General features: G+C 40.9%; 1 protein-coding gene across 1 annotated transcript in view; it reads left to right on the plus strand.

The window, feature by feature from the left end:
- The window catches only part of fgf11a (fibroblast growth factor 11a), a 104,079-nt gene extending 82,458 nt beyond the window's left edge, over window positions 1-21,621 (plus strand). Inside the window, exons 4-5 of the mRNA XM_006807189.3 lie at window positions 15,543-15,741; window positions 17,750-21,621. Coding sequence (XP_006807252.1) covers window positions 15,543-15,741; window positions 17,750-17,892 — 342 coding nt within the window. The 3' untranslated portion in view covers window positions 17,893-21,621. The remainder of the gene's footprint in view (window positions 1-15,542; window positions 15,742-17,749) is intronic.
- Window positions 21,622-24,828: the final 3,207 nt, after the last annotated feature.

Consider the following 24,828-nt stretch of genomic DNA (forward strand, 5'->3'; position numbering starts at 1 on the left):
CTCAGTTTTTGCATTTACGTGTGGATGAGAAAAACGGAGAAAACGCAGCGTCTAAGGTGTGCGCCTTTTTTGACGTCACACTGTGCGCCTCGTTATTGTTTCGGTGAAATGAATTTCTACAATACTGTTACTGTTAATTGTACTCTCTGCAGTGTTTAAATGCTTACATATACACACACAGTTACTGTCCCTCCACACATACGACTCGGTTCTGCTTCTATGCCCCAGCTTTGTTTACTTTTTCCAACCGAGGCTTCTAGACTTCTGATTGTCCAACATTTCTACACGGTTAGGAATATATCGCCACCTGTTGTGTTGGCATGTTCCTAGCAGCGTTTTCCTTCATTTCTGCCTTTACGTGTGGACAGGATTATTTTTTAAAACGAAAACAGAAAATCTCCGTTTTCAAAAATACCCGTGTACGTGTGGACGTAGCATTAGTCTTTTAGGTGTGGCCGTGCTGGTTTTCAGGAGCAGGAAGTTACCATATTTAGACGAGAGGTTAAAGTTAGCAGCTAATGCAAAAACAGAAAAACAGAAAATCTCAGTTTTCAAAAATACCCGTGTACGTGTGGACGTAGCCTAAAACAGTGAGCAGAAAGAGACTACAACATACTCATTCTGAACAGCATTTAGTGTATACAAGTCAGACATCAGGTTAAAGTTAGGCAGCAAAAAACACCCAGGATCAGGCTAAGATACCCCCCGCTTATTTCTGGCAAGAGATTCGGCATCTTCTTGCTTGTGGCACCGTGTCCTGACAATTATAACTAAACATCTTCAATTTTTTTTTTGTCAAGAGAAAGATTATTTTGTCATAGCAAAACTTCCATGTTATCATATGTTTATTTGACCTCTAACAAATACGCTGGCTTTTGTTCAGCTATTTTTCTTTATTTCCCTGCCCGTGTTGCACATTCACATTTTTAAACTTGCAGAGCGTTATTGCCATTTTCATGAGTGTTGCAGGGCTTGAATGCATTAAAGACTTTCATTTCCAAACAGGGCTTTCTATTGTATTAGTCATGCACTGTTACATCAAAATATCAAGCCAGGAATGTTTGACTTGAATAAAGTAGCTACAGTCTTTCATCCATCCATCCATCCATCCATCCATCCTCTAGACACGGGGAGACTCCACATAAAAAGAACCCCATCAGATGGTGGAGTCAAACTGCAACGTAAAATTAGTGTGCAATGTTAAAGGTGCTATTGCACTTGTCGTGAGAATTACCTATTAAAGATTGAAAGCAAGTTACATCTCATTGTTTTTGGCATTCCAATCTGCAACTGTCCATTGACCACTGCAGGCATTTTTAGGGAAAAAAAAAACAAAACAAAAACTGAAAAAATTATAACAACCCACCACCACACACACATACATACACACACACACACAAACCCACTACAGGCTGAGAGGACAGACAGTTAGCAATGACCTGTTAAATACCTTTGTATTTCTCCCAGGTTGCAGCAAAGAAACCCTACGTATCTCCAACAGCTGTTTAGCAATATACACCTGTCTCCAAGAAAAGACCAAATGTCTGTGAAGGGAGGCTGGGGGTGATTAATGAATGAACACAGAGCTTTCATATGAGTACTTTATGCCACAAAACTGCATAGCTAGACTTAGGAAGTATGACACTTTAGGCTAAACGAGATATTTCACAGAATTAGCCGTGTTGTAGAAAATCATCTCAGAAAAGCTTTCTGTCAGTCTGTGCATCAGTGGAAACAGTGTCTCATATACCATGCTGTATATACCTGGTTCTAAATAGCTTCAAAGCTGCAGCTAGGGGAAAAATGTAAGCTAGCTGTCTTCAGATCTTGTTGGTAAAGTACTGCTAAACCTCATTAGGATGCCCAATATGTATGTAGCATGTAAAATCATCCTCAGCCCATACTAATACATGTCTGTGTGCCCTGTCACGCACAAACTGATGCTCCTGACAGGTGGCAAACTGGCAATTAGTCAGTTCTCTCAACAAAGTCTGCTTAGAGTATGACCTGAGAGCTGCCTGCCCACACACACAAACTCACATACACACACTCCCAGCTCCTGTCTTCTGACCTTCCTCACCCACCCATCGAATCAGAAAATGCTTATGTCTTTTTCTTTGAGTCAGCACTCTTTTTTTTCCTTTCCACCTTTCTCTCTTTCTTTCTCTCTTTCCCTTGGTCTTTTGCATTTTGACCCCCACCCCACAGCCCAAACTAAATCTCATCTGGCAGCTAAAATGTGCAGACACGTGACAAAGAAGGAATGGGGTGAAATGTGAAGCAAGGCAGGAATGATACTGAGATAAAGAGAGGATAACAGGGTGGTCGGGGGGTAGAAGCCTAATATGAAAGGAGAGATGAAAACAATATAAAAGGCAGTGTACAGGTAAAGACGGGTTATCTTTGGTTGCCTTTGGAAAATCCCCAAATGCACAGCGAGGGTCTGGCACTCAAGGTGAGAAGCAGAGGACATCCCTCCCTCCGTATCCCTCTGCTTCTTCCCCCTCCTACACCGCCTGCGCCCTCTCCAGCTGTTCTCATCACATTCGGCTTTTTTGTGTGTGCGGGGTTTTTTCTGCTTATTACGAGTCTGCTTTCTGCTTCATGTGCACTTGTTTACTCATCTTTTTGTGCAGACAAATATCATGAACATGTGTTTACATACATTCATCCTGAATATATTTTGTTCCTTTATCTATGTGAGATGCCACAAATGTCTGTCTGGATACCATGACCGTTCATGCCTGATCGAGCTCCTTATGCCGTCCCCCGTAAAAGCCAAAATATTATCGACAAAAAGACGTTGCCAAAAAAATGTTTCTACTCTCCGTAGGATGGCAACCCAGATGCTCGAGAGGGTTCAGCGAGAGGCCAAAAGGTGGAAAATAGAGAAAAGACAGAGGACAGACTTTTAGAAAAAGCAGCTGGGTTGTTATTGTCCTGTCAGATAACGAAAAATTCACTGTTCCTTAAAGAGGAATAAGCTCGTTGTATCTGAGAGCAATCTGGATCATGACTTAGATATCCAAATCTGTGGCAGCTGGTGTTCCCCGGTGTTATGTTATTTTATTTATGTTGTCAGATCTCAGTACTTTCCCATGGCTGAGAAAAGTTAACTTTAAACTCAGTGAAGCAATAGACAAGTTTTCTTAAAAATAATCACTGTGGGCTGTGGAGGGAAATGATCCTTAGTTTACTGTGTGGTCAGAAGCCTGTCAGCATCCAGTTGCTGTATTAATGGCTTGGATGAACTTGTGGCTCAGGAGGAACAGCAGGGCATCTACTAACTGGAAGGTTTGTGGTTTGATTCTCCAGTCTGCATGACAATGTGTTCTGATTCCCAATACTTTTGTGTGAGTATGTAAATGTTAGGTAGGAAGAAGTGCTTGTGTGAATAATGTTGTATAAAGTCCTTTGAGTGTTCAAGTAGGGCAGAAAAGTGCTATATAAGAATCAGTCTATTTGCAAAAACTACAGTTATTAATTTAGGAAATGGGTGCCTGGGGTGGCTGTAGCTCAGGTGGCAGAGCAGGTCAGCCACTAATCAGAAGGTCGGTGGTTCGATCAAAGGCTGCCTCCTGGCTGCATGCCAAATATCCTTGGGCAAGATACTAACCCCATGTTTGCCTACTGGTGGTGGTCAGAGGGCCCGGTGGCGCCAGTGTCCGGCAGCCTCGCCTCTGTCAGTGCGCCCCAGGGCAGCTGTGGCTACAACGTAGCTTGCCATTGCCAGTGTGTGAATGGGTAAATGACTGAATGTAGTGTAAAGCGCTTTAGGGTCCTTAGGGACTGAGTAAAGTGCTATATAAATGCAGGCCAATGTCTCAATGCCAATTGATAATTATGAATAATTCTTTAAGTTGCTGCTTTTGTGCTGTTCAATTCAATTTAATTTATACAGCGCCAACTGACAACAACAGTCGCCTCAAGGGGCTTTATATTGTAAGGTAGACCCTATAATAATAGATAGGGTCAGAAGAACCCAACATACAGAGAAAAAACCAACAATCTTATGACCCCTTATGAGCAAGCACTTTGGCGACAGTGGGAAGGAAAAACTCCCTTTTGACAGGAAGAAACCTCTGGCAGAACCAGGCTCAGAGAGGGCTGGCTATCTGCCGTGACCATAACATACAACCATCTTCAACTTCTTAATGTTTGCATTCACACGTCTTCAGTCTCATTGCAACAAGTCTATATAGTCAAGTATGCAGACTGCCTTTAAAAACATCTGTGAAAGAACAGCTCATTCCAGGACCATGATACTGTAATGGGACGCCACTGTTACAACAGGTTAGATCAGGAAACGTCTTCCCTCCTACATGAACTGTAAGTGGTTTTACTGCAGAGGGGAAGCGTTCAGGACCCACGGCAACTCTAGGAGTTGTAAGTGAAAAGACAGCTTGGATGGACAGTTATTGACCTAAAAATGAATAAATAAAATTAAAACCTGTCACTCTTTATTAATACTTTGAGTTCCCTCTATCTGTCTTAATAATTACAATAGATGCAGCCTCCTCAGCATCAGCGGACCAGCCTCCTCTGATCCAAATGCACCTGTAACAGATATTCAGAATGTTACTGAGAGGCCGTTCAGAAGCAGCTTACACAGTCTTTTGTGAATCCTGTTATTTTTTTGTAGCACACTGTCCTACAGCAATAGAGCATACTTACACAGCTACAGTGAGGATGACACATCCTTTTTTCAGAGTGAAGCATCTTTTCGCCTCTGAAAAAAAGGTCCTAACAGCCCCGCGTACAGTGGCAGTCCAAGTCAAGCAGAAAAATGCTGCTTTTAAAACTCAAGCAAACAGGCTCTTTTCTGGTACTACAGCCAGGTTTGACAAAATTGCTTTGAATGTCAGAGCTTGTTTTTCATTTAATGGCTGTGGATGTTGATGCTTTTTAGCACTCGAGCTGACTAGTTTATCCGCTAGAGAGTACAGCGCTCACTTGGAGATGGACGTTTCCTTACCTAAAAGCTGAGCAGCTGCTTAAATGCACAGTTTGAAAGAATGGCGCTGATGATAGTGCGAAAGAGCAAAGCAGCAGGGCTGTATGTTGTCCATGCATGAAATAATAAATGATAATTATGCCTATCTTTAGAGAATTGTTTCGCGAGCTCCTGTGATGCTTCCTCAGCTGTTTGTCCTCAATTAAAGTTGTTTTTCTACTCATTTGCTCAGATAATAATCGGCTTTTCTCTAAACAAGCATTTGTGAGGCTAACCTTGCTCTGTGTGCAGATTGTTATCCTCCTGACAAGAGTTGCATCTGTAGGTAAATATTCAACATGCACTTTACAGAGACACAGTCGTTGTTGTTTTATTCCTCTGTCACATATGTCCTCTGCCAAAATGCTGCACTTCCATGGCTTTATTTTGTTAATAAATATTTGAGATTTGATGTTTTATTAACCAGTCATTTTCATTCATCTTCAGAATAACCCATAAAGTAGAAATATGCACAGAACCAAGAGCCTTTCAGGTGAAAGAAAACAATTCCTGTTCAATTCAGAATATTTTACGACCCAGCTATCTTTTTAAACTTTTGTGCCCTGCAGGATATTTTTATGACACTTCTTTTTTTTTTTATTCGATTGTGAAGTGAAAAGACAAGATAGATGTGACAGAGAAACGAGGGCTGATAATTTCAGCTGACAGTCGTCTGATGGACTTAAAGTCGTGAAGCCAAATTTGGCGTGTAGACCTTTGTGATGACACGATGCACTCGTCTACATGAAACACAAAGGAGATTAAAATAACTCTGTGTCACTTTGACGCTGATGAAAATGTGCACAGTACAATGTTTTCACCAAATACGTTAATGTGCACTCATCTTATAGTAGTCACATCTACTAAATGTAATGTGAATGGAGACGAACCCACAAAGAATTATCAGCAGATTTCTGTAGAATAGCATCTGTTTACCAAAAGCTTGCATGACTGTCCCGCCCTCTTAATGAAATGATTGTGTGAATGTTGTGTTTAATGTTTTTTTTCCTGCTTGCCCCAAGTGGCTACAGACATTGGTAATCCAATTTTTAATTAAATTTTCTCTTGTGTGTGTTACGAATACTTGAATGTGATCAACTTAGCAACTGTGACTTCACACTTTAGTTTCTGGACTCTGGATTTTGAAACCTCATGATTACCATTTTGGTCACCACCATGTTAGCTGCATAATTCTGGTTAAATGCAATTCCGTTTATTTATGTTTTATATTGTAAAGTAAAGACTCTACAATGATATAGCGAAAACTCCAATAACCAAACGACCCCCTATGGGCAAGCATTTGGAGACACTGGGAAGGAAAAACTCCCTTTTAACAGGAAGAAACTTCCAGAACCTCATGGTGGGGCAGCCATCTGCTGCACATGGTTGGATGTGAGGGGAGGGACACAGGAAAAACGACACTGTGGAATAGAGCCAGAGTGTAACTAAGGGTCACCTAATCCAGCCCCAACTATCCGGTCGTTAAGTCTGACGTCACTAGCCGTGTCTGGGCCTAAACTCCGCTGCAGGTCGATATATCAAACGATCACTATGGCATTACTGAGAGTTGAAAGACTGTCTAAAGTCTTTCATCTTTAATAAAATGATCAGCGTTCTGCTCTACCAGGTGTAACAATTGAGTTTAACATCCAGGCATCCATGAAAATGGAATTTATGACATTTAACGGAGTTAGAAGTTAGCAGGAAGTTAGCTCGCTAGCTTCTATCTAAATACAATATAGCATGTCCTGACTGCGGGGTTTTGGAAACAAATTAAAACGTACAGCTCTGTTATCACTTCCAACATAAATGAAGACAGAAAACTAAATAGCAGTGACATTTGTAGGGTTACTGAAGTTTGGCTAGCTGGTATATAATGATGTGCTATGTGACCGCTAGCGACACAGCTATGTTAGCATAATATAAACAAGCTAACTTTTTTTCCACTCGATAAAAGTTAACGTGAGTGTTCTCGGTGGTCAGGAACAAATGTAATCGCATGGCAGGATGCTGTAAACGGACCAAACTTCAGCCAGGAGAACAACTGAGATAATCCATCCACAATACGAGGTTAGTCATTCATATACTGCTGCATGGGCTGGGCTGTAGTTACATCCTAAGGTTTTAAAAACTGAGCTTAAATAAATGATTACCGGTAATAAAACCCGAGAGAGGTCAACAGTGATCACTGACTGTTTTAGGAGCTTTTTGAGATTAAATAGAAGAAAATACAAAACATTAAACATGTTAACAACACAAAAGCCATATTAAACGCAGACAACTTTAGGCCTGGAAGTAGGATTCCTCACGTCATCACTTAATGACCGGATAAGATTGATGCTAGAAGTTATGCTAATGCTAATAAGCTTGGTTAGCAAGCTACACTGTTAAGATGTACAGCCTAAACTGTACATGCTAATTAGTGTAAAACAAAAGCACAAACTCCCCGGGAGACTGTAATACACATCAGACCATATTATTTATCAGATAATTCAATTCAAATGCTCCCAAAGGTGCCAACACCACAACCAAAGTTCAGTTCAGTGATTTGAATGACCAGAGATAAGGCATAGAGCAGGGGTCCCCAATCACAGTCCACGAGGGCCGGTGTCCCTGCAGGTTTTAGATGTGTCCTTGATCCATCACAGCTGATTTAAATGGATAAATTATCTTCTCAACATGTCTCCAGAGGCCTAGTAATGAACTAATCATGTGATTCAGGTGTGTGACCCAGGGTGAGATCTAAAACCTGCAGGGACACCGGCCCCCGTGGACTGGGTTTGGGGACCCCTGGCATAGAGTCAAACCTTTTTATATTTTTAGGAATATTTATTTATATACATATAACATATGTTCAGAAATTGTCCGAAGCTAAAATAAAAAAACAACAAGGAGATGGTCTGGGCAAGCTACACACATTTCACATAACTTGCTGTACAGGCGCATGAGGCGTCCTGTACTGTAGCTCTTTCCTTAACAGTCGCTGCAATGTTCAAATGAGGTCGCATTAATGTAAAAGTCACCCATATGTGAATGGCAAAGCCATCACTTTAACTGCCTAATGAAGCCGGCAATGTTACATAGTTGATGTCTTAAAAGGACTTTACTGGGTCACAGGAATTAAACACCTCAGCACCTCATCTGATTGGTTTCACTCCACCAAAGCTGTTTTTTCTGTTTGCATTTTGAAACTAAGCCAAATTTTTGCAAAACTTTGTAGAGGGATGGTTAACGAGCAATGAAAGTATCCATTACATTTTATGCAGTTTATTGTGCCATAAAAAAAAAAAAAAAAAAAAAAAAAACGGAAACTGGATATGATCTGGATCTGCTGCTGGATTTAAATGTAACAATATTTTTTTTATAGAGATACTAATTCTCATGACAAAGGTTGTAACAAAATCTAAGATATAGATAAGAAGAGCACATAATGAGTTGTGTAAGGCAGTCAAACTGTTTGCCCTTGACTCCACAGCCGTGACTTTCTCCTGTGGTTATCCAAATGAAGGCTCATTATTTTAACCCATATTCAGATTATCACAATTTTTCCTTTTAATATCTTAAATAAAACATGTAACACGTATCTCCGACCAGCAGCATCCCCGGGACACAATCCCTAAGTGTTCGTGGCTTTGATTGAGGGCAATTGATTAACCTGCAGTGTCAGCTCAGCTTACAAATTGTTTTAAGTTCTTCACGCTTGGTTGTGTTGCCCTGCCGTGTCACATGTCGTATGGAACCCTAATCCAGGTTGTTGTTTTTCTTTTTTCTGCACCAGAGCCTGTTGTCTTTTTGCAAAGGTCTCACACAAAGTCCTCATTTGCTTTTTTAATATTTATTTATTATTTAATTTTTTTTACCACACCTCCTCCCCCCCCCCATCACTCGCCCAGTGATCGGTCCATCCGTCACTATCGATGTCAGTGTGGTGTGTGTGTTTGTGTGTGTCTATATGCATGTCATCTGGCACTGGGTGGCCTCCCACTGATGTGAGAGGGATCTGTCATGTCTCTCTGTCACAACAGCAGACACGCATGAGTAGATGTACACACACACACACACACACCTAAACGCGCATGATGGACTTGTCTCTACTCAGCCTGTTCTTAGTGAATGCATGAGCAATTTTTCCTCTTTTCCTTCCATCCTAACCCCTGAGATTTACTAGACATTTATATTTTTCTGCTAAAACAACCTTCAAAGCTGCCAGTAGGTTGTGGAGTTGTAGAAGTTATTATTTGTTAGGGTTATATCCACTTGGAGGCATGAAATACAACATGATGGGACATTTCAACTAAACTCTCCTTAAAATGTGGTTTGTTAAAAAGCTGCAGAGAAAGAATCCCTGGGTGGATTTGTGGCTGTTCTCCAGCTCGAGTGGTTTTTAGCAGGCTAAACGAAGCCCTTCAGGGGGTTACGGAGTGACAAGTGGACACCGGTTAATTTTGTAGCATCGGGAGCTACAGCAGCAGCAGAAGCCCCGGCTGTGTGTTTGGAGCAGCACCTGCTGAACACAAGAGGAACTGCACTGGAGATGCTTTAATGTAGTTTGTCTCTTGGATGAGGGGAATGAGGGGTTATTGGGCTCAGGTGACAGATCGTATTCTCTGTTATTAGACTGAGGCTTGTTGGTGTCCTCGGTGAAGAGATACGATTATGGCTGCCTTTCCTCAGCTTTGATGAAGGGGAAATGATCAGTTAGAAAATCAGCCTGAAGTCCACTGAGAGCAAATCATGAAGACAGATGCTCATCTGTCCCCTGTGTGTATGCTGCTTGAATAATGTGTGTTAGTGTTTAATTTTGAAAAGTCTAAACTCTATAAAACAGCATTGCTGATCTCTCCCTGAGTGCATGCTTTTAACTACGTGCACAAAGCTTTCTTCTGCGTACAATTATATGATTTATTTGATATGTTCGATACAGTAGAAGTCATTTTAATCTTTTTTTAGTCACTAATGTAAGATGGAAAAATATCTGTTAATTAACTGTTTGATAGGGCTGTGATAGACTGGCGACCTGTTTTGTGTGTACCCAGTCTCTTGGCTTAGTACAGCAAGGATAGGGTCCAGTCAACTTGAGACCCTGAACAGGACAATGAACTGAGAAAATGAATGGAATATATTGTTAATATCTAGACCACTGGTGTCACACATACGGTGACCTTGGCCTTGATTTTGGAAAGTGTGAAATTTGCAGTGAAGTCATGAATTACTCATTAAAAAGCATTTCTAGGGATTTCTATGCATGAAATAAAAATATGCGGAAAGTTTGTATTTCCAGATATAAACAAGTTATCTGTATTTTAAGTCTGTATTTTAAATCATTTAACAGGAAATAAACCCCTCTGCTCTCTGTTTTTTAAAGGAGGGGCTGACAGGTATCACTTTGGTTAGTCTCAGATTGCCAGCTTTCTTCTTTCTTGTTTCCTTTGTTAGGTTTAAATCTTGGCTGTTTGGCAGGTGAACATTGTCAGGATGTACTTTTTTACACTTGAAGTAACTTGTAATATTCTTTAACCTGTTATTCGAGATTTTTACTGCTCTGACTGAGTTTAAATCAAAGAAGACTTATGAACTAAAATGAGTTATACAGGCCTGAATCCATCTAACTGAAAAAAGAGTCTTATATGTGCTCATGCATACAGATATTCACATTAGTGCCCCACCCCAGATAGGGTGTCTTAGTTTGAAGGCTTAGTACACTTTTGTGTAGTAATACTGTATATACCGATTGTGTGGTACTGTAGTTACACTTTGACAGCGCAGTAAGTGACTCAAATCAAGCTGTGCTCTTTAAACCTGACATTCTTCTTACGCTTTGGGAATGGACTGGCTTTTATATAAGCCAGTTTTCTAGTTGGACTACACTTACTATACACTTTAAGCACTTTATCTACCTCACATCTACAGCCAGTTTGAAATCAGTTGATCTAACATGCATGAAACCCATACAGGCACAGGTAGAACATGCCGACTCATCACACAGAGGCACCAACTAGCCAGGAGTTTCAAACCAGAAGTCTTCTTGCTTCTTGGTGACTTATCTCCGTGTTATACGTTTTATTCTTATTTGTTTTCAGTGTTACTTTAATATTTAAATTTCTGTATTATTTTTATTGTAGTCTCTGGATTTTGTTTTGTCTCTAAGTTGGGATAGCTATCATTAAGGAGCAGACTGTAGTAAGCCCAGAGTGCCTAAATTGCCGGTGTAAAATGTGGGCTGGCAGATGCAACAACAACTTGATTGTCTTAAAACCATACTTGACTTGTCCTGTGTACTGAATGGAGAGCTTTTTCTTTAACTAAGATTTTTGAAACCCATGTTTAAGATGTTAACACTTATTTTAGGAGGAATTCAAAGCACTGGCTAACCATATATTTGGTCTTACCCACGTCGAACTCTTAGTTTGTTTTCATTTTCTGTCAGCATAGACACTGAGTCAAGATGACAGATGAGGGAGCAGCCTGCCCTTTAACATCAGTCTGCACCTCAGCTTTGAGTGGACTTGGCATTTTGGTGAGGCTGAGATGTTAAGAAGACACCGGACACTCACAAGCACATTTTGCACATCTAGCAAAAACACAGTGACTGTTATAAGAAATGGTCCAAGAAATTTAAAATGTGGGGGAAAGTAGCCCTGATATCTGGTTTGCTGCTGACATGACACATGCTTAACAGAAAAGTCATAATGATCTCATACATATAACTGCACCATTACGTTACAGTGAAGGTTTACCTCAAAGAAAACTTTGAGTAAAGGTCAAAATTTGAAACAGCTAAAATATCCACAAACCACCAAAACAATCTCTTCATATACAATAAAAACGGCTATACAGTCGAACTTACGAAATTAATTCGTTCCCGAGGGTCTTTCGTAAGTCGAAAACATTCCTAAGTCGAAGCACCATCGCGCGTTTTGACTGAGGCGATGCTGAACGATAGGCTATGGGCTAATTGCTAACTAGAACAACAATACGTCGTTCAAGTGGAACAGCGAAGCGCAAGTACGGAAGCCAAGGGGTTGTCACATGATTTGGAAGCCATTGTGGGCATTGTAGGCTCAGCCAATCAGAGCCAGCGGATTCCTTACTCGGGCATTTTGCCGTAAGACGGGCAAAAATATTGCCATTCAGTGCCTTCGTAACTTGAATTTTTCGTGAAACGGGGTATTCGTAAGTCATGGTTCCTCTGGTGTGGTTATACTGTACTGTACGGTTTCAACGGACTTCAACACACTGAACATGAATATGTCATGAGCACAGGTAACATTAATGACCTCGTGGATAAGGACTGAACTTTTGTCATAGTAACCCTTCTACATTACAAGCTGTTGAAATTGACCATTGACCAGACAATAGACAAAGGTGTCTCGAGTTAAGGGAAGCTTTTTGATTTATAAATTACAGGCCACTAAAAATCCGGGTTTAAATGAAGCCTTTACTTTGCTTTTTTATAAACTGTACCTCTTTGTTATAATACTTATTTACTTTTTATGATGCATTTATGTTAACTTGTTGATGCCATGTGTGGTCTTTATCTTTTCTTATTTCGACTTGAATATGTTGAATATTTGTTAACTGTACCCAGACTTGCATAAGATGTGGCCTACTTCATATAGTGAATCATATAAGGCAACGGTCCCCAACCTTTTTCGCGCCACGGACCGGTTTATGCCCGACAATATTTTCACAGACCGGCCTTTAAGGCGTAGCGGATGAATACAACAAAATAAAACTAGTACCGGTACCGAAAAAAAGAAGATTTATTTATAACACACGTGAAAAGACCAAGGAAAACCGAGTTAACGATAAAAACGATAACAAAATAACGCTGAAAACCGATAAAAACCCTGAAAACCATACATTTCACACCTGAGCCTCAACTCTCGTGGCCCGGTACCAAACGACTCACGGACCGGTACCGGTCCGAGGCCCGGGGGTTGGGGACCGCTGATATAATGCTTATATGATTTACTCATGAAAGTGGCCACTTTCTCATTACTTTCATATATTGTTTTAGTAAGTATCCAAAACATACAAGTTTCATTTATAGGATTTTTCAAGGGATCTTATAACTGTTTTCACTCTTATATGCTTTTCATACAAGTTTCACACAAGACAGATACAAACCTCATAAGATTTATATATATCTTTTCCATATGGGTAGCAACGGTCCCCAACCCCCGGTCCGGTCCATGAGTCGTTTGGTACCAGGCCACGAGAGTAGAGCCTCGGGTGTGAAATTTATAGTTTTTTCCCGTGTTGCAGTTGTGTCTTATTTTGAAAGAAATATTTACATGTTACCATAGCGACCAGAGATTAATTAAGGGGCAGAGAGGAGGGTGTTACTCTCAATGTTGTTGGCAGATTTCAGGAGGACGCTGCTAATAAAGTTATTTATTATTATATTTACAAAATACCACAGTTTTTGTCTTGGGCGTATCATTTTATTTTGTTGTATTTATCTGCAACACCTTAAAGGCCGGTCCGTGAAAATATTGTCTTACATTAAACTGGTCCGTGGTGCTTAAAAGGTTTGGGGACCACTGAGCTATAGTGATGCCATGAGAATAAAGGCATGTTAATTGTACGTATGTGTGTTATCGTCAGGTAAAATATGTTTTACCTGATATAAAATGCACCACCAATCCAAGTGCTCCTTTTAAAACAGTTTAAAAATGACATTTGTTAGAAAGCTGTAGGGAGCACTGCGTCAACACACTGGTCGCTCAAAATGATTTAGAACTTTTTGGAAGTGGAAAGAGCGTCAGAGAGGCAATGAGTGAGGACTGCTTTGATGCACCTGAAGTCATCATATATCTTCAAATGTAGATGTGCCTTCACATGATGGCACTCTGGAGCAGTTCAAGTCATTTTCCATCAAACGTTCTCCCCTGAGGAAATGAGGACTTCACAGTAGGACCCTGTGCTGAAAACATGGTCCTGGTTGGAAACTGTGATGTGGGCCAGTTCCACTTCATTCAAAAAATGTAATAAATGGGGTGTCCCGAGAAAATGAAAAAGCAAAGCAGAAGAGTGTCTATGTGAAAATTATACCAGGAAATTACATTGACAGGAGTGCAAGAACGCTGGGTATTAGAATGCAGTCAGTTTATACATCTGTGTTCACAACCCTGCAATAAAGTCTTTAAAGATCCTGCACAGAAAAAATGTCAAAACAGCAGAGCTGATGAAACATCCACTGAAAATTATAACAAGTTAAAATAAGCCAGGGTTATCTTTAAAATCCTTCAAGCACACAATTTAATGCAATGTGATTAGTTTGTGTTACTTCTCCTAATCATGGGACCTTTTGTAGCCTGCAAAATAACAGAGCCAGCTCTATCACAGTCAGAAAAGGTGCTGCATCTTACCACACTTGCTTACTTTTGAGGATCTCCTAAGTTTGCTTATCTGTTTCAGGTTCAGTTTAATTCACATAATTAATCAATTAATGGTCTTGAGCATGCATGTCTGATGATGGTGGTAATGAGCTGCTGATCAGCTTTAAAGTTACCTTACAATCCTTTAAAGTTCCTACACACACACACACAGCACAGAGAAGATGAGACACATCACACTGCAGCGAAAACGCAGTTAATGATAGCAATCTGATTACACCTTCAGAGACACTGCAGACCTTTGGATTTCACTCTGTGCTAATAGAGCTAAGGTAATGGGTGGGCAAGGGAATGAATGGCTGTCTAAGTGAATGGATGTGTAATTAAAGAATGGGCGATACAGTCGATGTAATTAGCTTGTTTATGTGTGGTACAATGGATATGGGCAGCCGTGAGGATCTGGCCCTGGAATGGCAGACGGAGAGAGGGAGTCGAGATAGGAGACGGCGAGGAGGGGCGAGAGTGGGAAGGAGAGAAAGAGAGGGAGCAAACTCCTTATTCAGGCCTTTTCTGCTCACCCGTCACATCAAGGCTCGAAATCAATCCTGCAAATTGGTTTGTTCCTCGACAAGGTTACCAAATGACGGAGGGATGGAGAGAATGAAGTGGAGAAGGAGACACGGAATATGAGATAGAGAAGGAATATGTGAGAGCTGTAACCAGAGATTGTTGGGAGGACGATGAAGGGGAGGAGGGTGGGGATGTCCCGCTGTTGACGTATTGCCTAATGTGAGGGCTCTGTGTGTGTCTGTGTGTGTGTGAGCTGAAGGCCAACAGCGAGGTCATTAAACTATGAAGGAGGTGAAGGATCCAGTTGATTGTTGTTTGTTACAGGTAAACCGTAGAGTTATGACCTGCTGGCTCACAAAACACTTTGTCCGTGTGGCAAAGAGGCATGTACATGTTGGAACTGAGTTTGTCTGTGTGTGTGTCTGTGTGTCTGTGTGCATGCCACAGATGTTCCTGTAAACCTGTCACAATGAAATGTGGAACCCATTTCTTCCCATTCCCAGCTGAGCCAGTGGAATCGGAGAGTAAATATATAAATAATAGAACAGATAAAAAATGATGCAATCTGCAAATGTGTTATTCTTCTCCATTGACCTGACCTGTCTTTGTGTGTGTGTGTGTGTGTGTGTTGCTTACAGGAACACTTTACACCTGAGTGTAAGTTTAAGGAGTGTGTGTTTGAGAACTACTACGTCACCTACTCGTCCATCCTGTACAGACAGACCCAGTCAGGGCGGGCTTGGTACATCGGCATCAACCGGGACGGCCAAGTCATGAAGGGGAACCGCGTCAAGAAGACGAAGGGAGCTGCTCACTTCCTGCCCAAGCTTATTGAAGGTAAGCTTGTACGGTATGTACATGTAAAGCCTGTTGCTCTCTATCATAAAACAATAAAAATTTCAATTTCAACAAGGGGGCAAAGAAAAAGATCCAAAATAAAAAGACAAAAGGTCATACAGAAAGAAAACCAAGGATAACACAACAAATAGCAACTGTAACAAAGGAAGCAAGGAATTTCATCAGTCCAGAAAACGTTTTACTTTCCTTAACCTCCATGCAGGATATGAAAACAATAAAGATACAAGATAAGTTATAGAGATTAAAAGTTACATTAAAATGATCAACGTGATCACGTCACGTTGATCATTTTTCAAACCCCCATGAATAAAGTAACACTCATAATCTACTCACAGTGTTGGGGAGGTTACTTTTAAAATGTATTCCATTACAGATTACAGAATACATGCCCCAAAATGTATTCTGGAACGTATTCCGTTACGTTACTCAATGAGAGTAACGTATTCTGAATACTTTGGATTACTTAATATATTATCATGCTGTTTACAACTACATGAATGTACTATTGCTGTGATTTATTACTGTTACTGAAGGTCCGCGGCTCCGAACCGTAGTAAAGGGACCTCTGGCTGATACGGTGGGTTCTGTGTCGGCTCGTAGCCGAAAACTAGCTTTACTTTGTTGTCTGGGTCAAGTTTGCTTGCCAGAGACACAGAGAGGCGTTGAAAGACTGCTCCAACAGAACTTATTGTTTCGGAGGAAAACACGAACACGGTGTACAGTCGAGTCTTAATAGCTTACTTACAACTGGGCTCGTCAGGCACTCTTCTTGGCTGCAGTGATTATATTTACATGCTTCCAGCTCCCGTTTTTGCTCGATGACAGCTCGTACTTTTCCTTTTTCTCCCTCCTCGCGCTCACAGACACATAACGGGTATGGCAGTCCATTCTCCCTGCAGCACGGACTACACTGCCTATGATGCTACATTCTTTAGAGCTATACCTGTAGCATTCTGCCTATTAGCTTAGCACAACAACAACAAAAAGGCCTCTCTCACCCAGGAAACACGCAGAGAGAGCGCGTCACCCTGTAACCATGGCAACCGTAACGCTGCCACCTGGAGCAACAGAACGTAACTGTCAAACAAAACCCAAACAGGCCTGACCCGCCACAATATGAAACAGGGAAGTACCGCAGTGTAATCCATTTATTTCAACAAAGTAACTGTATTCTAAATACCACCTTTTTAAACGGTAACTGTAACGGAATACAGTTACTCATATTTTGTATTTTAAATACGTAACGGCGGTACATGTATTCCGTTACTCCCCAACACTGTCTACTCATGACCTCAATCCATTGTTGAAAAGTTTGAACACATCAGCACGTCAGGAAATTACTATATCATGATAATCTGAGTCACAAATGTGAATCATGTCTTTTCTGTAAATGAATTTTAGTGCAGAACGTTAGATGCATGTACTGAGATCATATCATCACTTATTAGAGAACATGCCGCTGAAACTTGTTATCATCCCTTTCTTCTCTTTTATGTTTTATGAGTAGAATTTATAACAACAACAATAAAAACATACAACGTTTTTCAAAAGCCACTTAATAGTGCATGATATTTCCTCGTTGTGGTCAGCTGAGATTGTTTTGAATGCGCTATGCTGTAGAAATAAACTTTTGACCTAAAACAGTGCAACCTACAAGGAAAAACACCAGCAGAAGTGGCAAAAATGAATAATAGAGGATCTATTGCTCCTTTTCTATTATGTTATAATGTCCACTCCCTAAGCCTGGATCTGGTTTCTTCCTATTAGAAGGGAGGTTTTCCTTCCCACTGTCGCCAAATGTTTGATGTTAAGCTAAGAGAACCAGGCTCAGGGAGGGGCGGGGCCATCTGCCATTACCAGTTGGGGTGAGAGAAGGAAGACAAGATAAAAGACATGCTGTGGAAGAGAGCCAGAGACTGATATAATGATATAATATACTGTATGCATTTATGTGTCCAATCTTTCTAATTTCTTTCTCCCTCCCCAGTGGCAATGTACAGGGAGCCCTCTCTACATGACGTTGGTGAACAGAGTCCGCCCAGAAAAACGCCCAAGACCTCCAGTGATTCGCCTGTGCTCCAGAACGGCAAGAAAGATCCTCAATCCAAAACCAAAACCTCCTCCTCCTAGCGCTCAGAGACACAGGAGAGAGGAGGGGTAGACAACACGTGGACAATGGGCACCAGCGGACACCTGAACAAGTTTGTTAGGGCTACCCTCCCCCCCACATGCTGCCTGTAATACTGATCCCATAATGCACTGGTGACAAACTGGGTAAAAATCAGAAGCAAGTCCAGGCAGAGTGGAGTTGGCCAGTGGGAGGCCCCTTTTACCTTTACAGAAGCCCATTCACACCAGCCCTCCATGTTCTTATTTAATGACCTTTATGATTAGCAGAGCCTGGGATCTAAAAGCAATAACTCCACAAAGAGGTGAAAAGTGGCCTAACATTGTACAGCATGTCACCACAGCGTGTTCAACCAGCTGGAAGGGAAAACCCCCCCCACACCCTCTAGACATCATCACTGAGATCCTTCCAGTCAACCAAATATCCAAACAAAGTCTTCCTGGGTTTAACACAAAGAGTGCACTGGGTAAATCTGTCCCTCTGCTGCACATGCTCCACAATTGGGTTATGTTTTTATTCCCCTATGGGGTTTAATGCTAAGGTTAGCTTGACACAGAGTCATGCTAATGTGAGGCTGTCACACAGACCCTTTGGTTCTAAAGCCATCTGCTCACTCCACATCTTCAGCGTGTGCGTCAGCAACTTTGTGAGATAGCCTGAATATGTGTCAGTCCTATATGCGTGTGTGCGTGTGTGTGTTCCCTTCTTCCATTCACCTTTGCTACGATTTTATTAGTTCGTGACATGGACTCAATTTTCCACTCTGCGGCACAAGAAAGCCCCTCCCTCCTCTGCGGCTCCGTTAATGGAGTCTGGGACTGATCAGAATCTTTCGACCCTTAAACGAGGGGTCAAAAGCTCCCCCGGCACATTGCGTAACCGCATAACCCAAACTCATTTATACACATGCATGTTTGTGGTGTGTGCAGCACGCGCACACACTTTAGAGCCCAGGTGTCCATGAGCATCGGCCGCTGAAAACCATCTCACACCTTAACGCACTTAGCAAAGTGACACGCACGCTCGTGACTGCGCCCACTAACATGCCGACACAGTGGTGAGTGTGTGTGCAGGTTCTGGGAGATGATGAGGATATCATCGGCGAAATGGGTTGGTAATGGAGCCTGGCTGTGCGGTTTGTGATTGTGCTGCAATAGCTGTTTTCACTGTGGCCGGCCATGCATTGCACAAACCCTCAAGGGCCACACAGTATCTGTGCAAATCATCTTTTGTTTCACTGCACACACACAAATACACACACACACGCACACATATATAGAAATGCCATAGAAATGTATTTTTTCATCGTACTCTGCCATCCTGTTCAGGGGATCTGACTCGAGATTTTGACCTAATTCTGTGTGAAATAGTCAATATTCACACATACACTGATATTCCAGTGAAAGGCTAAAACTAAGAGAACAACCTTTCATTGGATATATCACAATCAGTAATCCTTTTAATCGGATTTAATGTCAAGTGGCTGTCTTGAAACTAAAGATAAATGTGAAAATAATATATGACAGTTGGCTACGCAGCGCTGTGAGTAAAGTAGTCTGAAAGTGTCTGCATTTTCTGTTTCACTAATTTGTCATACACTAAGAGTTATCTTGCATCCGTATGCATAGCATTGTTCAAATAAACCGTGTTTATTCCTTAAAGATAAAGATAAAGTTAGAAGACATTATGGAAAGCAGCTCTGGTGAAAAAAGCTCAGTTCCCCCTGAGCAATGTGGCAGCGACACTCAAAAAAGAAACAAAAATGCCCAAAATACTGACTTTAAGTAATTTGATTTAATGTAAGTTTCCATCATTATTTTTTTTAATCACGTAAGTACAATGTAAAAGGTTCACTTTAATGGTCAAATGAAATTTAGTTGATTGATATACCTTCAGTTTATACCAAGGCGATCCTTATTTGAATAAAAACCTTTGATTTTAGATTAAAGATTTAAAAATTTTATTTTTTTTTAAACTTGTAGTTTTCAGGTTTAAGTTTGGGAGTTTCAAAAGTTACATTTTCAGAGACTTTATTTGCATGTATTCCCAGATATCAGTTTGGGAAGCAGATCGTACTTTGAAAGAGTACAATTAAATGAACTATGCCACCAAATTGCATTATGGGAAATGTAGTAACTAGTGTTGTGTTTTGCTGGAACCAAAGTCAGGATTTCTTCAGCTTCTTCTGCACTGATTTTTCATATAAAGCTCCCATACTTCATACATAAATTAGTGTAGGGTACTCAGTTAAATTACTGTAACATTAACTAAAGAAACTAATGCCTGGGAATCATTTGTTTCTGTAATTTTTAACATTTTTAGAAATGAACTCAGCAGTTTTTTGAGGGTTTGGTTTTATAGTAAATCTCTCCCAGAGAGTTTGATTTTGATGCAAAGAGGAATTCAAGCCTTCTTTACTTGTCACGTCCTTGCAGTTATTATTTAGAGCTTATATACTGTGAAGTTGTATGAGCATAGATGATGGTACAAGAATGATGGCTCTGAAAAAAGGAAACTTAAGCGTCTCACATCTTTTTGCCAGTGTTTATCTGTTAGCCCCTCCTGGTAAAGAAAATCACTAGCATATTTAATATTTCACTCCTTTCTTTCCGGAGACCTTGTTTGGTGCATTTCCATTTGTTGTTTCCATTGAACACAAAAAGCAATCATTTTTCATATCAAACTTGCTACAATATGCCAGGCAGGGTAATTGTTTCTGCCTTATGTTTATGTACTGTGGGAAGCGAGGGAGTCCTTTGTGTTCGGGAGGTAAAGGCGAGGCGAGATTGATGATCAGGGCAGAGAGAGAGAGAGAAACAAAGGAAATGAGCGAGAGAAGAAGAGAAAATTTTAGGGAGGATAATTATGATGATGAGCACAACAAAAAGAGATTTAAAAGGGAATTATGCTAATGTGGACACTCTTGCCTGAAGACACACATTTACTAGCGCTTCTCCTTATGCGCGTAATCCTCTGCCCCCATGCAACCTGTGGTTGTAAATAATAATAGCTGATAACCCAATCAGGATGGAGGCGAGGGTGCTGAGCAATGTAATCTTCTACCTGAGAATTGAAGCAAATTGTACCTCTGCTTTCCCGAAGGAAGAAAGAAAGGAAGGAAAGAGTAATCCAGTGAATACTTAAAGGAAAGGAAGTGGTCTGAGAGAGAGGAAATAAATAAGAGGGGATGAAGGATATAAAAGAAGGTTATTCAATACATATATGATTTAAAATAATATATATTTTTTCATTTATTGTACTTAAGCTACTGTTAAAACCTCACTTTCACACTGAAGACCTTAATTAAACTGTTAAATAGACATTCAGGTTGATGTGTTTGACCAGATACCCTCCCTGGATCACACGATCCAGAACACAGTGTTTGACTATTATTTGCAGAGTAATTAGTGTTTAATTAAAAGAGGCTCCCTCCTCCCAGAACTGAAGCAAGTCTGTCTGAGACTGGATTCTCTTAGATGGAGAGAGGAGTAACTCAACAAACAGAGCTTTTGTAACATCTATATTATGTATTTTAAGGGCTGGGAAATCTGTGTTCCAATATATTTTTTATGTATGTCTCATGACTGTTGTTTTTGGGTTTTAAAAGGAGGTTAAGGGCTAAAGTTTTAGTTTAAATAATCCTTGTGGAAGAGTTTAAGGAGCACAGATTTCGCACAGATTATTTTTATCATATAGATAAACAAACGTTTGAAAGTGTGTTCAGACAAAGCACCACCTCACCAGGGCATTGGTGTTACAATGATAAATGACAAAGTTTGGCTGTGTCCCAATTCAGGGTCTGCACACTTGAAGTACGCGCACTACGTGTACTACGTACGGTGCATACTATAAGTACGAGAAGTGCGGAAGTGAGAGGCCTGTGCAATGGGACCTGCATCGCGCTTTTCAGGTTGCCTAGCAATCATGATACTAACCAAAAGAAACGTCTCATACAGCATTGTGTGACATAAATGAAGGAGAAAAAATGTTTTGTTGGTCATTCATTTTTGTCATGACATCACTTTGATTAGTTGAGTATCTGAGGCTATATATACATATATATATATATATATATATATATATATATATATGTATGTAGAGGCTTTAAAACCAAGTTAACGCTGATGAAGTACAAACATCACTAGTGTCACATAACTTTGCCGACATGTGGCCAACAGCAATGTTTTAATGTTCTTTGTTATTAAACATTCGCACATGAATAAGTGACGTCATATTCAGTACTTACTTTTGACAGTTCACTCTTCGGCCGCTCCCTTCTGCCGTATTTTGCGGCAAAATTATCCACACCCACCGCCGCGCTATGAATTGTGGGATATATGGGGCCATCAAGCATGCACCGGACTACGCTTGATATTTGGGGAAATCGACGGCGCATTTGGAGTATGCATTTGAAGTACACTTCGAATTGGGACAGCCGTCATCGCGTGGCGGTGACGTAATCTCACTTAAAATGCGTACTTCAAGCGTGCAGACCCTGAATTGGGACACAGCCTTGGCTTGTGTGTGCAAAGTTAAGCCGGTGTAGGAGTGCTCTCTAATGGCCAGCAGGGGGCGACTTATCTGGTTGCACGAAAAAGTCAGATTCTATAAAAGCCTTTGGGACAATGACCCAAAACCTCACTCCATGACGGTCTCGTTTGCTAGTTTCAAGATTTAATCCCATGTAGAGAAAAAAAATGCTAAAGCTCAAATCAGTGGATAAGAAAAATGAAATAATCTTTTCTCAAGCATTTTACAAAACTAACTATAAAGCACTATTCTACAAACGAGAAAAAGCATATACCTGTTAAGAGCAAGCCAGTGCATCTCTTTATGTTTATGTGAGAGCTCAGCCATTAGCTCATCTTGCCAGGAACTATGCGGTCCCCCTTTTTCCTCTATTCTAGAATACTGTTGATATTGCTACATTCATAAAGGTAATTATAAAAGTGGCTTTTTTTTTTTAGCCCACAGCTGTTTTCATTTGCTAAACCAGTCATCATCTCATCAAAAAGGTGCCCCGTGTCCTGTCTGAACACACCTCTGAGGGTAAAGTGACTGTGATGAAGTCTTGATCCACATTTTTAGGTTTGTGGTCTTTTGACAGAAAACCTTCGATACAAAGCTAAAAGAAAGTAAGAAGCAATGAAAGTGGAGATGTGTCAATATGGGAAATGTGGGGTCCTGCTAGTTTGGATCTTGTCTCGTGAGAGTGAGAATATCTTTTTTAGTCCATTTGTAATCCTTACCTGACTCTGAAATACAGAAAATCACTGGAGGGGCCCTTTAACTTTCAAAATAAAAGCTCCATGAGAGCAAATGAGGAAAAAAATATTAAATTTTTATGGAGTAAGTGTAGGGCTGTGAACACTTTGTGTCATGCCTCATGTCATGTCATACAGCGACTTTAAAGCCAAGCTTTTGTTAAACCAGTCCATCTTTGTCACTTCACTGACCCCACGTCAGTCAACACTGACATCTAGTGAATGATGGATTCATAGCTAACTAAACTTCTGTGTGTTTTGCATGTGTGTGTGTCGATTCAGCAATTAAATGCAATCCATTAGAAATGATCCATCAGCCACTTAAAGCTGCATCAGTCATCTGAGTGTCCCACTGTAAAATATGTAGACACGTTTGATTTTTATCCGACTGTTATTTAAATTCTAGGTGCAACCTGATTACTGATGTTAGTGCCCATATTTTTTAAGTAATAACTCAGATTTCCAGTTAATAATATCATCGTCATTATTGTGATTTTATAAGCTCAACTGAGAAGTAATCAGATTAATCCTGGAAGGTTTTATCTGTTATTTAGTCTATTTCAAGCTATGTTGGAGATCTTAAAGAGGATGTTGCTTTGTTTGCAGTCTTATTGATTTCACTTTTGCGGTGGCAGAAAAGTAAAATTACTAAATCATTTATAGCGGGTGGAAGGTTTGTGCGGCCACACGTGTGTGTGCACCGGTTTGTGTGTGTGTGTGTGTTTTATGCTGTGTTCCTACACTCCTTCTTTTCCCTCTGTCTCTGTCCTGCAAGTCTTTTGTGAAGCCTGAAATCAGCCCGTTCGTTCTCAGCCTTCAGGCTTCACTTCAAACGACTCTGCGTAAATTACAGGATGTAAAGTTTGCCATTTCTCTCGGCGGCCGTCTCTCTGAGCACATGTTTGATTAGTGGACACCCCACTCCCCTCCCGTGGCTGAATTTACTGCTTTTAACTGGCTGATGAATGTCTCCGGATTCAGCTCTAAGCGTTAAATATCGGCCCTTTGGTGAGCTCGGCGTCACTGCTTCTTTATATATGAAAGGGATGGGAGAGGTGTGCCAGCTCGCGCCTAGATATCGAAGGGAGCTAAATGATGTCTATCTGATGCAGCTGCACCCTTCACACACACACACACACACACAGACATTCACATACGCACACACCTCTCTCCCCAGGGACTCCCTTCCCTCCCATTTCTCCCGAGTCAGGGCCCTCCCTGCTTACTGAGCGAATTACAACTGCAGTGAGAGTGAGAGGGTCATCTGGGGTTGTGAAGGACTCAGAGAGAAAGAGAGAGGCATGTGTCACATACTGTAGAGTGGCTACCTCGCGCCTCAAAGCCTCTCTTTGAAGTTCTATTTCCTTTCGGCGAGCCTTTTTTGCATACAGCTAATATGACTTCCCTTTGACCTGGAGGTAGTATGTGTGTGTGTGTGTGTGTGTGTGTGTGTGCAGATATCCCACCTGCCAATTCTGGTAATCGTATGTAATGTTTGTGTAGCTGTTACTGAATATTTCTGTGTGTCCTTTATGTGTATCCAAGCAGAGAGAGAATAAAGTACAGAGAGTGAGAGAGAATAAATCAAGAGGCCAAATCAATAAGCATGAGTCCTTGGGCAGAAAGCAATAAACTCTTATTAACAAGGTGCAGCCACATTATCTGGGAGGGTGT

This window comes from Neolamprologus brichardi, chromosome 3 (genome assembly GCF_056152115.1).
Source record: "Neolamprologus brichardi isolate AB-2024 chromosome 3, ASM5615211v1, whole genome shotgun sequence".
In the NCBI taxonomy this organism is placed as follows: domain Eukaryota; kingdom Metazoa; phylum Chordata; class Actinopteri; order Cichliformes; family Cichlidae; genus Neolamprologus; species Neolamprologus brichardi.